The sequence below is a fragment of the Lagenorhynchus albirostris genome, chromosome X (assembly GCF_949774975.1).
Source record: "Lagenorhynchus albirostris chromosome X, mLagAlb1.1, whole genome shotgun sequence".
Lineage (NCBI taxonomy): Eukaryota > Metazoa > Chordata > Mammalia > Artiodactyla > Delphinidae > Lagenorhynchus > Lagenorhynchus albirostris.
In genome coordinates, this window is record NC_083116.1 from 114,243,974 (window position 1) to 114,259,357 (window position 15,384).

The window sequence follows — 15,384 nt, forward strand, 5'->3', positions numbered from 1 at the left end:
CAGCTTTCTCTGGCAAGGGTGACCAAGGTAAAAGGAGTCTAAACTTAGAACACGTTCTCACAAAATGAGCTAGAACAAACTCTGCTGAGAAACTGACTATATGCTACCACTGATCTGAAGGAAGTGGTTTGCCCTTTTTGATGTGTGAAAATAGTAACAAGTAGCAGTATGGATGAATCTAATCATCTTTCTTGGTAAAACAAACTGTAAATCATAACTTGTCTTACCTGTACTGGTGAGGGGTTGTCATCCTTTTATGTGAGCTTTAACACTTATCTGTCCACATCTTCTGCTGGTATGACTCTGTAGCATCTAGAATTCATTCTTTTGCCAACTGAATCTGGCTTCATTACTTATTATAAAACTTCTGAGAATATTTTCCTGGCTGATGCGGGCTATTGGTTATTCGTTAAAGTACAAGTTGCAATTTCAACACATTTTACAAATGAATCAGGATGAAGCTAGGTGATGAGTGACTTCTGAGGGAGCCAGACTTCCTTCGATAGGCAGCAGATTTTGGTAGGAAAATCAACTGCCTAGGGGTGCTGGAAGATCCAGTTTCTAACAATGAATTGCTTATTTCACATGTCATATTCTGTGGCCTTCATCTTTGAAATGGGAATAAAACAGTAAAAGAATGGTTTCAGCATAGAGAAAGTGACTATAAATGAGCCATAATACAAAGAGCAGTGATTCTAGTTATTAGTATCCTAGCTCTGTGGTACCCAGCATGAAGAGGATATGCTAAACACATGCAGTCCTGTCCTTGCCTTTACAAAATACCCCAAATAAAGAATTTTGCCATGTTTTGACTTTACGTCACACAATGAATAAAAAATAACTTTAGTTTTAACTACTATATAATAGAATGGAAAAGAATAAGTGATAAAAGGGTTTAGCTACTATTCATTCACTCACTGACTCATTCATCCAATAGTGCCTGGCCTACTATGGGCCATATAATGTTTTAGGCACTGGGTATACAAGACAGGAATAAAATCCCTGTTCTTAAGAAACTTACACTCTGGTGAGTGGAAATGGAAAATAAATCAGCAAACAATATTTGATATTATACACAAATTGTAAAGCTGTGAAGATTATAAAACAGGGTAACATACTCAAGGATGAGAAGTGGTGGGGTAGGCGGGAGAAGGGGCATCTAGGTCAAACCAGGTTGTTAGGGTAGAACTCTAAAAGGGGAAAATATCTGAACCTGAATGGCAAGGTCTATAAATACATATTTCAGTAGATATATATGAGAAGGTTATTACTATTTGGAATACAAAGTTTCTTTTGAGTTCCCAAATGTCCAAAGTCAAAAAGGAAAGGAAGAGTGAGTGATAATAATGTGAAATGAGGGACATTTCTATTTTAGCTCCTAGAGCACAGCTAATATATTGTGTTGAAATATACAAAATTGTTGATATTTCATCATTTTGAGCTACAAAAACATCAATTTATATGGTTCAACTCAGTAGCTGGAGCTAAACAAAGTTAGGTCATGTAGTCAGGTAAATGTTATTGAGTGAGGTTTGCCAGGACTAATTCACTATTTAAGTATTGTAATTGCCCTTTTTGCTTAAATCCAAATCTGTATGAAATCTACATAAATTACATAATTATAAAACATTTATTGGATAGACTTACAGTGTCAGAAATGGAAACTTAAGTGCTTTCTGGCATTACCTCATTTGATCCCCATACAACCTCAAAAGGTAGGTACTGTTACCACATCATTTAACAACGAAGCAATTGAGGTCTAGAGGTGTTAAATAATTTTTTTTTTTTGGTGTTAAATAATTTGATCAGTCATACCACTTGGAAGCAAAGATGTGAACTGAGGAATGTCTCCAGAGACTGTATTCTAACCTCTGATCACTTAGTGTTTATAGGAAAACATGCTTATTCATTTCAAAGGTCAACAATAATTATATCTAACTTGCTGTATTTTCAGGGTTATATAATATATACCCCTCTTTTTCTTTTTCTTTTTTTTTTTTTTTTTTTACTGTACGCGGGCCTCTCACTGCTGTGGACTCTCCCATTGAGGAGCACAGGCTCCGGATGCGCAGGCTCAGCGGCCATAGCTCACGGGCCCAGCCGCTCCGCAGCATGTGGGATCCTCCCGGACCAGGGCACGAACCCGTGTCCCGTGCATTGGCAGGCGGACTCTCAACCACCGTGCCGCCAGGGAAGCCCTATACCCCCCTTTTGTTATCTAACATTTCGTTGGGGCCAAGACTTTTAAATGATGTGATCTGCGGTGTGTGTTTGCATATACACACTGAAAGAGTGAAACATTACTGGAACGAATATATTTGAGGATATAACATACATAATAGTAGAGAGGCTCATGTAGATAGTAATGATAGGCAGTCTGGTATACTCCTTTTCTTCATGATCTTAATAACAAATCAAGGTTAGTCTAAACTCATAATCATTCCATTTCCCTTGCTGTTTCGGCAGGGGCATATGATGCAGCCCTGGCCAATGAAATCTAGGGCCAAGTCTGCCAGAAGGATCCAGGAAGTTTTGATTTTACAAAAAGGACTAAGAATAGGGCCTGGTCTTTGGCTCTTTTGGATGCTATCTTATGAGAAGTGATGCTCAGAGCTGCTGGCATTACAGAAAAGTTAACTGAGTCCTGACACTGCAGAGCCATGACATTTACTCCAGAACAACCCCACCTCTGAACTTTCAGTAAGTTAGATAATTACCTTTTCCTCATTATTTAAGCCCAAAAGCAAGGGAGGTGTGATTAAAAAATCCAACCTGTAACCAATATTGAAATTATAGCTACATTCTACTTTATATCCAGTCTTTAGTGTTTTCTGTCTCTCTAACAATCTTTCTTCAAAATCAGACAATACAGTATTAAGAGAATATCTGTTTACTGCTTTCCAGATTTTTCCATTTTTTAAAAATATATACTTGTTACATTACCGCCAAGAATGGTGCCCTTAAACTTCACAAAAGTGACATATTTAAGGTTCTCTACTATTCTTTCTCTGACTTTTTGGTGCATGTCTTTTTATTCACATTGCTTGTATATCTTTTCCATCTGTTCCCTTTAGACCTGAACTATAATTTAAGATATTATTGATTATTATGCTCTTCCAAACTCTTTGTGCTTGAACATAATTTATCTAGACAATAAATAAAACAGTAAAAAGTGCTGCAACATTTTTCTTTATTTTCAGCTTGCTCCTTTTTCTCCTTTAACACAATTTCATATTCTGGGAATATCTTCCCGTTGCCCACATACTTCCTACATGAATGTTCTTAAAAATAAAACTCATGGCTTTTAGAAACTCTTCAGGAAATTACTCTAAGACCCTTAAAATGACTGAAGAAGATTAATCTATCTTCTTCTGCACGATATTGGTAGTCATTATCTAGCCTCTCTGCCTATATAATTTAAGATATTAGGGCACTGAGCTGCACATTTTGTACAGCTCTTAAGTTACCAATGGTGTGCAATGGATGTTAGATTTAAGAAAATAAATTTAAAATACATTTCTTGGCAGATTTCATTTTGAAAGCATCAGTAAATATTTTAGCCAGATAACCTGATATGTACTGTAGCTACTAGGTAACATTTTATCTTTCCCACCCTCAGCCCCCTAAAAAAAAAAAAAACAACCTAGGTTTTGCTTTAGATTTCTAAGCCCAAGCTAATGCTGGTCTTAGAATGCTGATAGGTTATCCCTAAGGAAATGAAAAAGAGCACATTATAAATTCATTGAGTACATGGTGGCACCAGGAATGCATGGCTAGTAAAGAGTAGTCTTTTAACTGCCAAGAGGGAAATCAGCAGGATTAAGGGATAAAGCTTTCAAAAACCTCATCTAAACCGCCTAGTATGGCAAAGGAAGGAGAACTATTAGAAGCAGACCTCAAGCTGCATTAACCAAAACTGTATTTTAGTGTTATGGCAGATGATTTCTGAATAAAGAATAAATATAATATCTTTATATTTTGTCCCACACTTTTATGATTTATACTCCTTGAAAGCTGCGTAGGCTGACATAATTTATAATTTAATTTCACTGAGGTATTATAAGGCCTATACCTCAGTCAGCTTCGAAACTGCTAATTGGGATAATAGGAAATTAGTTGTCTTCTCCCAAATGCCAGTGAAGTAGGTCAGGATAATTAATATTCAAGCTGACTTTTCTGTCAAAGGAAAACACAACAGGTCTCATCTGTGTACTTTTAGTTCTATCCACTTTAGACTAAAATGAGTTCAGCCTCAGAAAAATCACAGTATGACTCAGTTAGAGAATTGAATTTCAAAAATAAGACAAAAGGTAGTTCAACCATGAGAACGTAGACTGAAGTATGCTCTAAAGAAGACTAAATTTACACCTTGTAAGCAGGGCCAAATTCCACCTGTATGAAGAAAATGAAAAAACATCTAGGTCACAGATTTAGGTACATCTTGCTTCTTAGATTGCTCTGGAGACTCATAAGCACTATATAATATAGATCACGAGAGGGGCTTGGTTGGTGCCATAATTCTTCACCCTTAAAGCTGAAGAGAAGCTATATTTTCTCCATGGCTCCTTCTGCTCATGTGCCTGGTACTTCCTATTTTTAATTTCTTGGCAAACTGAGAAAAATGTTTGGAGCTAGGGACGTGAAACTTATTTGCTCTGCAGGTCTGTACTTGATTAGTGCAAATTCACTTTAGTAGGTCACAGTGCATGCTGGCCTCGAGCAGGACAGTTAGTAACACACCGCTGCTGGTCTTTGATTCTAACAAGCACGGCAGCCTGCTGACCGGAGCGGTAGCACAGTGAGAGCTCCGGGCGGAGGGCACGCTGTAAGTGTGAGGCTGAGGGGATGGCCACAGCTTCTTTCCCATGCATTATTTTGACTCTCCTGACAGAACACCAAACAGCTTGATTTGAATAAGCAGCCTGGAATACTTACTCCTAACGGCCGACTCAGGGCAGTCATGAATAAGACACTCCTTAACTAGACCTTGAAGATTCTTTTGAAAACACTGATTTTAGAGCCGATATCTCCCAAAGGAGGTGCTCATCAAATTGCACACTCCTAAATATTAGAAACAGTAATGCAGAAAAACCATCATTGGGAAGCCGAACATGTACCCCATTAAGTTAAGAAGCATCTTCCAGGCAAGCATGAAACGTACTGCCCTGTTGAGAATGGTTTAAAGGACACTGAGACATCAAGTGGCAAGATTATAGAAAAACACCCAGAAAGAAATGGCGCCCTGCAAGATAGTGCACGGTCACCTTTAGTGAAACAGATCAGACTGAAATAACGCGAACTACCCCACGATATCGAACCGCAAAGACAGAATGTGCAATAATACCAAGTTTACCGACACACTTCTAGGGTGGTTCTGCCTTATCGCAATCATTCCACAAAGAGAGAGCCTGATGAAAAAGATGGAAAGTATTGAATAACTGCCCACTTGACTTATTCGGGAACCTAAAGGAAAAACCCACCAACTTTGGGAGTACATCTGTATGGCTAAAAGTACATCCAATCAACAAAACAGCAAAAAACAGACACTAGAAGAAAAAATAATCGAACGCCATCTAACTAGGGATGCTCTGTGGGCTAGTGGAGACTGAAGGAAGGGCGAGCCCAGGGCTAGGTTTGCCTTTCAGGTCCTAGGACACGTATTCTCCATTCTAGTCCTCCCTACACAATGCCCAGGAGGAACTGCTAAGTATCTAGCTAAGTATCTAGTTGAAAAAGACAGCCTCAAAGACTTGTACCCGTGGCGATGATGGAATGTGTCATGAACAGGATTCTCTATTTCAGAGGGTTGTGCCTAATTTCAACACAATTTATTTTAAAATGCCAGAGATGAAGTATTTTCCCCAATGCGTTTGTAGAATGCTGAATAAACCTCACATACTTAGTTGTAGCAGTTGTGCAGCACCTGGACAACAGTTGAAAGGAGGTTTCTAACTCATCCTTAGTTAAGTTTTAGAAAACAACTTATACTAATCATCTTAATATTAAAAATATATTATCATGCTTGCCAGAACTCCTACAGAGGCCTGACATGGTTCCTAGATCTTTCCTCCACAAGACTCTTCTATAATTTCTAATAGATGTGAATGTTGTGAGGGCGTGGCAGGTAAATCACCTTTCCTGAACCAACAGTATACCTTTTAAAAGGCTCCTCATGGAGATTATGGCTAAAATATACTTTACGTGGAAACTGCTTTAACATATGAATTTTATTATAAGCAACTCATATTTTGATAGTAGAAAAGGCCCACTGTATTTTCTTGTCGATTATCTCCAAAGTAACCCTCATTTTAAATGAGACAAGCTTCAAATTGACATGAGGCTCCTGACCTGCTGGTAACCTGTGAGATTTGAGTTGTTTTTCCAGTTGTGATGAAGAAGTTACACTAATATATCCTGTAACCAAAGTCTCCATACTGTGTGAAATGGGCTGAAGGACACAGTCCGTTTGTATCCTTTAAAAAGAGAAGTCTAATGCCCTAGCGGGACCAAAGCAGTAACTGTGGTTTCATCAGCACCAGCTTGGGTCATCTGCACTAATTGGCCCATACTTCATTTTGAATAAAGAGATTTCATACTATTTCTTCTATACTATTTTTGGGGGTATTTTATATTCAATTCTTATAGCCAGAACTAGATTTTCTTTCTAAGTAAAATAACTGAGTTATAGCCTTTCTCTTAAACTAGCTTGGGTTTCTGGACTGGTATATCACATTAGTTATAAACAGAAGCTTGGTATGGCATGTTGGATAAATAACTTGATAACTAGTAAACATATTCTTAATGCCAATCAGAGGGTTACTTAATGACTTGTCTCTCTCAAGAGCGGATTCACATAAATTGAGCTTTGCAATCAACATACATACCAAGAAAGTAAATGGATGCTTTTGGCAAATTTGTTTCTAGAAACATATTCTGCTATTTGAAGTTAATAGAAATGCTATGTAAAATTTCTTCTTTGAAAAATTCTTTTGGATTCTTCCTTTCAACCTTCTCATGGTGAAAAGGGAAGTTATATATGTATGTATGTGTGAGTGTGTGTATGTGTATTCACTTACTTATTCAACCAAGGTTCTGCTAACACCCTGCTTGAAGCATTTATAGCTTCTGAACCCAAACTCAGGGGGCAACAACTGTGGACCAAAGGGATGATGCATGCAAGTGAAAAGAAAGTGGATAAGAGGAGGAAGCAAAACAAATGAATGCCATCAACCTTAAAAGGCAGATGGGCCAAAAAAAATTATTTGCTCTAGCTGTGGGTGTCCTGGGATGTAGGCTTCATTACTCATCTTTTTTTTCCCCAAGTTACTCAAGTTCTGAAAGTGGGACACCAAGGGATACCTGACTTCCTATGCAGCAAAACCATTATTTTAAGAAAAAAGGGAAACAGAATTCTATTTTCTTAAAATAAGAAGTTTGAAAAGGTTAGGAATGTGTGTATACAGGCTGAGAATCTCCATCGGCATACTTACTTTTGTCTCCTATGTTTTCCCCTGCTGCCTCCCCTTCCTCCTCCTCCTCCTCCTCCTCCTCTTCCTCCACCTCTGTGGGCTGCACGTCATCCTGCGGGTCACAGGCACTAACCGGCGCGTTCAGACAGCAGTGGTTGAACCCGCTATCTCGAGGCAGAGTAAAACTTCGAGGCTTGCCCCCGTTTCCATTTAACACTTGCATCCTCTCGCTCTCAGCTAAGGGGTACGGCCCATAGTGATCCTGTAGGTGGCACTTCTGAGTTGGAAGGGTGGACTGCCGCCTGTGCTCTGGGGAGATGGCCGCGGAGTCAGAGAAGACGGAATCCTCCAGGGGCAGAGTCTGAAGATAGTGTAACCCTGAGCTCGTCAGGGGCGTCTCGATTAAATCCTGCCAGGAGCGGCGCTGACTGGCTGTCTTGCGAATGGGGGACACCACACTGCTCCCAGTCAGTTCCTGGCGAAACTCCTCATGGGATGACTGCGACTGAGAGGTCTCTGTCGAGGAGAGCCGGCTGTGTTTCGCTTCCACGTAAGGACTGGCACAACTCATCTGTGGAAAGGAGCCTCTGATCAGTCTCCACAGAAATAACAGACCATGCCTATCACCAAGGAACACATTTGATTTCCACCATCTCAAAGTTAGGCCCCAGCTGACATTTTAAGAGACTGAAACGTGGATGAATTGAAATACAGCTACGCTGGGCTCTCATGAAAAATGTGACATACTAGTGCAAACTTTTACAGCAAAGTATAAGGCAACGTGAGTGCCTATGTAAGAAATATTTAGCAACTAAAAACAAAAAAATCCTAAGTTTTGAAATCTCTATGCATTCAAAATCCTGAATTGTTGCCAAATTCATATTTCCAGATGTTATGGAGTCTGGGGATGAGAGCAAGGAGACAGGATTTTGGATGTAAAAACAAGGTGCCTCTAATCGGACACAAGCCTTCCTCTTCTTCATAGGTGAATGTCTGCTCCTAGAGTGTCAAGGATAAGCTTTCTTACAGTCTTGTCAGTTCTGTGGCACTTTCTAGAGAGTTAAAAATGTAGAAAGGATGAGATTACACCCTGATGGGAATTAGCATTTGCCTTGAGCATAGCCACTTCAGAGCACATAAACACAAAAGAAAAATGGAATATTCTTATCCTTGGAATTTAAAGTTTGGGAATATATGTTACAGCACAAAGCACAACCAAGAAAAAGGACGGGCATCAAGTGAATGCTATAAAAGTCTTGCAGGCACCCTTACCGGGACAAGCCTTACTCTAGCTCTGGGGGCTAGCAGACCAGCCCAGGCCCCTTCCTGGCAGGAGGAGCCGGATTTGTTAGATGTGATCATTACGATTGAGGCTGAGGTTGTGGCCAGGAAAAGCCCGACTAAGGTGAAAGTACACCTTCCCCTCTGGGTAAAGGAGAAGTTAAGTGGCATCTTCTGTGGGCAGTCAGTTTATCTTCCCACATGTTAATCACAATGTGAGTAGTTTCCTTCTTGAAATTCACAAGTTGCTATGATTAAAGAGCGGTTTGGTCAAGCTGCAGTTTCCCTTTCTCCCACGTTTACAAATATTTAAAGGAACTATTTAGACCCTGATGTTTTAGGGAAAGAGGGAAAATATGATATAAACTATATCTTGTTACTGACTTCATTATTTCATTTGTCTGTTGCACTTGGTACACTGCAGCATTTATTAATGAAATGTGTATACGGAGAGGAACAATTCTGCATTTCTGTCTACTTTTCTCCTTTTTCCCTTAGGTAAGAGATACTGTCATCAAACATTTCAATTAAAAATGTGACTTTCCTTTTAGTCCTTAGCCAAAAGTATTCATTCATTCATTTCAGAAATATTTATTGAGCACTTAATAAATAAGTACCAGTGTTGTGCTAGGCCATAGGGATGTACAGTGAATAGAACGGGGTCCCTGTTCTCAAAAAGTTCACAGTCCAGTCCAGTGAGCTGTTTGCAGTCCCAAATATTCTGATTTAATATCTCTGGATGACGCCTGAGCATCTGCATTTCTAAAACATTCCAGAGGCGATTCTCATGCACAGCCAAGGTTGAGAAGTGGCCTAGAATTATATGAACATCTTGCATAGCACCTTTCTTGTTAACAATCCCCTGTAGCAATACGGAGGTAGAATTAGGTGGCTGCTATTGTCCCTTAAATCCAGCTTCCATTTCCTATTTGGAAGACTCAGTCTCAAGATAGGCAGAATTCACTCTTATGGTACCGTGACCATGCAATGTATTGCCTAAAATGGGACAGCATTGAGACTCTTTTGGTAATTCTGATGGGAAATGGGCATAAAACAAACCAGGACAATTGTAAAGATCAAGGTACAGTCTATACACAGAATAATTTACACAGGTTTAAGAAGTCTTAAGAAGAAGAGCATCACATAAACACATATACATTAAACCAGACCCCATGGCTTCCTGAAAAGCTACATGCCAAAACATGTTCAATACAGATATAATATAAATTTTTACAATTGCTTCTAAAGGACATAGGAATTAACTTTGTTAGTGTAGAATAGATAAGGTCAATTTATATATCTTTTTCTAAGAAAAACTTTTTTGTTGTTGACATTTTCATGAAGGCTACTCTGACACAAATGGTATGTTTTCTTAATAAAACTGGTAAGATACTTACTAGTGTGGAATCTGTGGTGACTGACTGCTTCTCCTGATTAAATACTCTTTGTATACTTAAAATTTTTTTCCCTTATTGCTTTTAGACTCCCTGTTTTCTTTCCCCCTAAAAACATGTCTGACATGTAATTCACTACATAATGTCTCAGGTCAAAGAATCTGATGCTATATTGAGTATATTCCTACTGGCAACTTACGGAGGGAGGCCGTGGGTATGTATCGTAGGGGGGTGGAGGGCTGTCCTGTTTGGGTGTTGATGGAGTATCTGCTTCTTCCTTGTCACTCTCACTCCAGTAATCTGAAAATTCACACACATGGATACATCAACATTCCGTTAAAAGTTTCTAGCCATATTTTCAGGAACACACACTACCAGCTAACAAAAGGAAGTTTAAATTCCATTCCGACACCCTGCTCCCCAGCACTCGCTACTCCAGGCCCACCAACTTTTACTTTCAGTTGGGTTTTGAGAAGGAAGGAAGAGTACAATCACCTAATTCCAACCTCCTTTTAAAGCAAGCAATTACACATAGCCACAATTTTAGGTATGGCAATATGCCTCCAGTGGGGTGCTGGAGCTGACTTGTCACAGCTTGAGAAGGCTGATTATTAAATTTTCGGGAATTTTGCCAACGGTTGATATTGCATTCGGAGTTCAGAATCAGCCGTGGTGGGAGTATTTATACCATGGAAATTGGCAAACACTACAAATTAAATTTTGCTCTGTTGTCATCGTCAAAAAAAAAGGAGTTAAGATAAAGACACTGCATAAGTCAAATAAGGTTTAGGGTATTTTAGATTCCAGACCAAATTACTTAAAGCTTCAATTAATGAATGATGTCACATGATGCCTCTTAAAGGTGTATCATTTTATCCTAAAGATGAACACTCAAAGAAGAAATACATGGGTTGCTGTAGATCTCTACAGGTATAAACAGCTTCAAAAATAATGTTCTCAATCCTCTTCTGTGGCTTCAGTTCACTGGTTATCTAACAGTCGCTGTTTCCAGAGTCATGCTGACATGAATCTCTATAACACCATACTCCCACCTCTACTTGGAAACACATGGCAAACCCTGATTCTTGCCAAACGCAAAAGGGCAAATCTGCTGATGTGGGCTGTAAGTTCCAAACTTCTAGAACTACTTAAAAGGGTAGAAAATGTAAGCCGCTAGACAAAGTGACTTGGCAGACCTCAGGCAAGAGGGATGGGGAAAAACTCCGAGAGATACATTAGTCAAGTAAGTAAACTACACCACAAAGGCCAATCAGCAGAATCTGTTCTACCAATATCTCAACCACCCTGTAACTGCTGGGTTAATTCTTTATGTGATTTACAAGGAAAAACCTAGAAGTATTATCCATATGAATTTCAAATGATAAAAGAAGAGAAAAGTTTCCTTATTCTTATGAAAATCTAAATCACAAAAGAACCTTAACTTATATTCAGATGTAGGTGAAAAATCATGGCACTTTTTTTTTGCGGTATGCGGGCCTCTCACTGCTGTGGCCTCTCCCGTTGCAGAGCACAGGCTCCTGATGCACGGGCTCAGCGGCCATGGCTCACGGGCCCAGCCGCTCCGCGGCATGTGGGATCCTCCCGGACCGGGGCACGAACCCGTGTCCCCTGCATCGGCAGGCGGACTCTCAACCACTGCGCCACCAGGGAAGCCCCATGGCACATGTTTTTACAGGTACCCTTATCCACCCAGGAATTCCTATATTGTAATATTTTTATATATTTTCCTTGTGGTGCTGATTAATAAGTACAGCTAATATTTACTGAGTACTTATTATAATATGCCAGATAGAAAGTAGTACAACTGCGGTTTGAACTAAGAAATTGCCTTGCTCTAAGCCTCGAAGGGCCAAGTCACTGGGACTCTTTGTACGACTTAGTGGGAGAATTTAATGTGACATATATTCATGATCCTTCAAGTCCCCCTCCTCCTGCTGCTCAAAATTCTTTAGCAATGGAGATTATTATATTCAGGCCTCAGAATACAAGGTCTCTGAAAATCCAATTCCTACTTTAATTATTCCCTTTGAGTAAAGGATAAGCAAACACTAGTTAACCTAAATTTGAGATCTGGTTTTTACACTGGGTCACACCAGTGATGGGCAGCATACGAAGTCTCCCCTCAAATATGAATTGATGTAGTTGCCCAGAAATGGACCCAGTAAACACTGGTGGGAAAAGCATCAACTATATACTCGCGCAGATGTAGGTTCAGTGCTTGGCTGTACCAATTACCATTTCTGTGCTCTTGTGATAGTTACTTAATCTCTTTGAGTCTGTTTTATCATCTGTAAAAGGGGGCTAATAATAACCACCTTTCAGAGTTGTGTGAGTGGGCTACTAAGGTAACGTATATTCAAGCGCCTTGCATCTTGAAAGCACTCAATAAATATTAAGGTCCCTAATATAGGGTGGATTTGTAGGTAGCATGCCAGGACAGTCTGACCCAGATCACACAGGAGATAAATGCCTAGTGTTCATCTTCTTAGACATTAGTTTTTTCTTGTAGCAAGTTCCAGCAATGAAAAGTGAATTCTGGAGCTCTGGGGTCTCAGTTGGGTAGTTTTGTGGGAGCTTGAAATACTACTGAGAAATTATTGCTGGAGGTGGAGGTACTAAGCACCCCCTCACCCTGCTCCCAAGCAGTAGGCTTGTGAAGATCACTCTGCTCTTACCCTTCCCACTATTTCCAGAAACTATGGCACCTGTGCTGAGTTCCCCCTTCACCTTTGCACTGAGACCTTGGGTCTCAAGGAATTAGCTCCTCAAGGGGTCCTGGCAGCACACTGAGAGGGAGATGATCACCATTTTATCAAGATCTCTATAGCTATTATTACAAGTGACAGATTTAGGAGATTCTCTCTCTCCTCCCCAGCCCCCCACAACCCCCGCTAAATTAGGAAGAATTCTAATCCTTTATTTGATGTAATTCTTGGTTTATTAAAGAAAAAACACCATCAAACCAAAGTTTTCTTGGGTTGCCTAAGAAAAGGCTGAAATACCACTTTGCAAATTAACTTCATTTCACACACTAACCCGTGTGTCTTTGAGAGAGCAATGCCAGGGAAGAGGCTACACAGAAAATTTAGGCATTTTGGTTTTGTGTGGAAAATTACAGGCACACTGCTTCCCAGAGGCTGAAACCAGTCTGATTTTCATTCTAAGAGCAAATTAATTTATTTTTCTTAGCTCTCTATTTAGCACAAAATAAATGGATACTTTTAATGTCTCTTGCAGTGATATTCAATTTTACAAATAACTATTCATGAATAAACAGTGCCATCAATAGAAGAGGAAAATTTCCACTTTACTTCTCATGTTGATACAAAAGGATAATTTGAAAGAAATTGACTTTTTCATCTAGAACTATCAAAGAAATACAATGTATTTCATTCACTTTTATGTAATTAAAGCTTTACAAAGACCTTGTGTGTGACTAAAAATAATGTGTCATGAATGTCTGATTTGAAGCTGGAAAAATATAGAAAAATGATTAGCAGACAATTAGCTAAATTATGATCTTGGCAGAATTTACTGTAACCCTGTTTTCTCTAAGTAAAACAATGCATAATGAAAAAGAACCCCATATCCTTTATACTTCTGTAGTTAAAGACAGCGATTCACTAAACTTTTATTTAAGTCAATGAAAGAGTCACTTCCAAGCTGTACTGAGTATTTAAATAGAAACAGTGTTTGGCAGTTATTCCTTTGCATCTTTCTGAAATATTCCCAATTCTCAAAGAGCTATATTTTGTATCAAGTTTAAACTTCCCTACTGAGAATGGTACTTACATGTCAAACAATTCTATAGAAGTGTGGAATAGACACGTGCATCCAGTACTTGTCTATACAGAATACGTAAGACCTAATCCTGCATAAGGTAGGAAGTCTAATATGTTTCTGACCTACGTTAGAGTACCTGATGAATGTATACTCTAGGTGGAAATCTAAATTATTTCAGAGATTCTGGCTGTAGAGACCTGAACTGTAACTATTAGCTTCTACCTATGATTGTCTACCACATTCCAGTAGGCACTAAAATAAATACTCACATGACAGACTATGGCAGCATGAATCCATGGAATGAGTATTTTTGGGAACGTGCATGTGCAATATGACTTACCAGTTCTTTCATCCATAATGAAATTTGGTTATATAATGACAGGTACAAAGGAAATCCACTAAAATCAAGGCCATGCTCAGCTTCAAAGAAATGCCGAGTGATAAAATACAGAAGCCTGAAAATCCAACGTTCCTTATTCATGCAAATTGACTTTTCTCAAGATTCATTCTCCTATTGGCACATTGCCCACACTTCTAATTCTTGCATCTTAAAAAACTGAGAAATCTATATGCACTTTTAAAGAACAGTTTTCATGCTTTATAAAGTAATTTGAAAAGGAAGGCTGGTGTGTGTGTGTGTGTGTGTGTGTGTTGTGTGTGTGTGTGTTTGTGTATTTACCTCTCTTACTATAATTGTAGGCCTATAAATTAAGTAGAAGTATGAAAGTGGGGAATAAACTTTTAACAATGAAGAAATGTGACAATAACTGGCCTGACACTTCATAGTCCTGGCTGGGATTTGCCTGTGCACAGTGATTTGATAGAGATGGTTTCCATGTTGTTTGTAGAAGTACTCATGCTGCTTCCACTCCCAGGAATGTTTTATTTTATTACTTCTCATCCTGCGACAACCAGTTCAGATAATGAGTCCACATAATGTTTTTTTCCAATTTCCCTCCTAGAAGGAATCTCTAGCCTCATTCCCATGGAATTTGCTTTGTACTTTCCCATGTTTCACTTTCCATATTGTACTAAGAGTATCTTTTCTACTAGAATTCAATGTAATTTCAGGCAGGATGGGTGCTTATTTCACCTTAATACAATTAGAGTGTTAGCTGAAGGCCTTATTCAGAAACACTTTAATATTTAATAAAATATCTTCTCTGCCTCTTCACCGCTAACTTTATATGAGGCTCACTGATTGCTTTCTCCAAGTATTTCCTCATTAATCCTGACTCCTTCTCAGGTTTTAAAAAAAATTTTGCAGCCACTTAGCAATTTTTTAAATCAGTTGCATGTGGTGCAAAAATTAGTACTCATTTACTTTATGTTGCTCTTTAATTTTTCTTAGGCAGTTTCAAGTGTGAATTTTTTAGAGTCTCAATAAGATGCTGAATTCCCATTGGCAGTAACCATATTTTGCTATTTCTTGGAAA

At 39.0% G+C, this 15,384-nt stretch overlaps 1 protein-coding gene across 4 annotated transcripts in view; it reads right to left on the reverse strand.

Annotated features, from left to right (window-relative positions):
* CNKSR2 (connector enhancer of kinase suppressor of Ras 2) overlaps positions 1-15,384 on the reverse strand; it is a 258,143-nt gene that overhangs the window by 35,165 nt on the left and 207,594 nt on the right. For all 4 annotated transcript variants that reach the window (XM_060137023.1, XM_060137022.1, XM_060137021.1 and 1 more), the window contains 2 exons: positions 10,344-10,444; positions 7,491-8,040 (listed from right to left, as the gene is read on the reverse strand). In XM_060137023.1, coding sequence (XP_059993006.1) covers positions 7,491-8,040; positions 10,344-10,444 — 651 coding nt within the window. The remainder of the gene's footprint in view (positions 1-7,490; positions 8,041-10,343; positions 10,445-15,384) is intronic.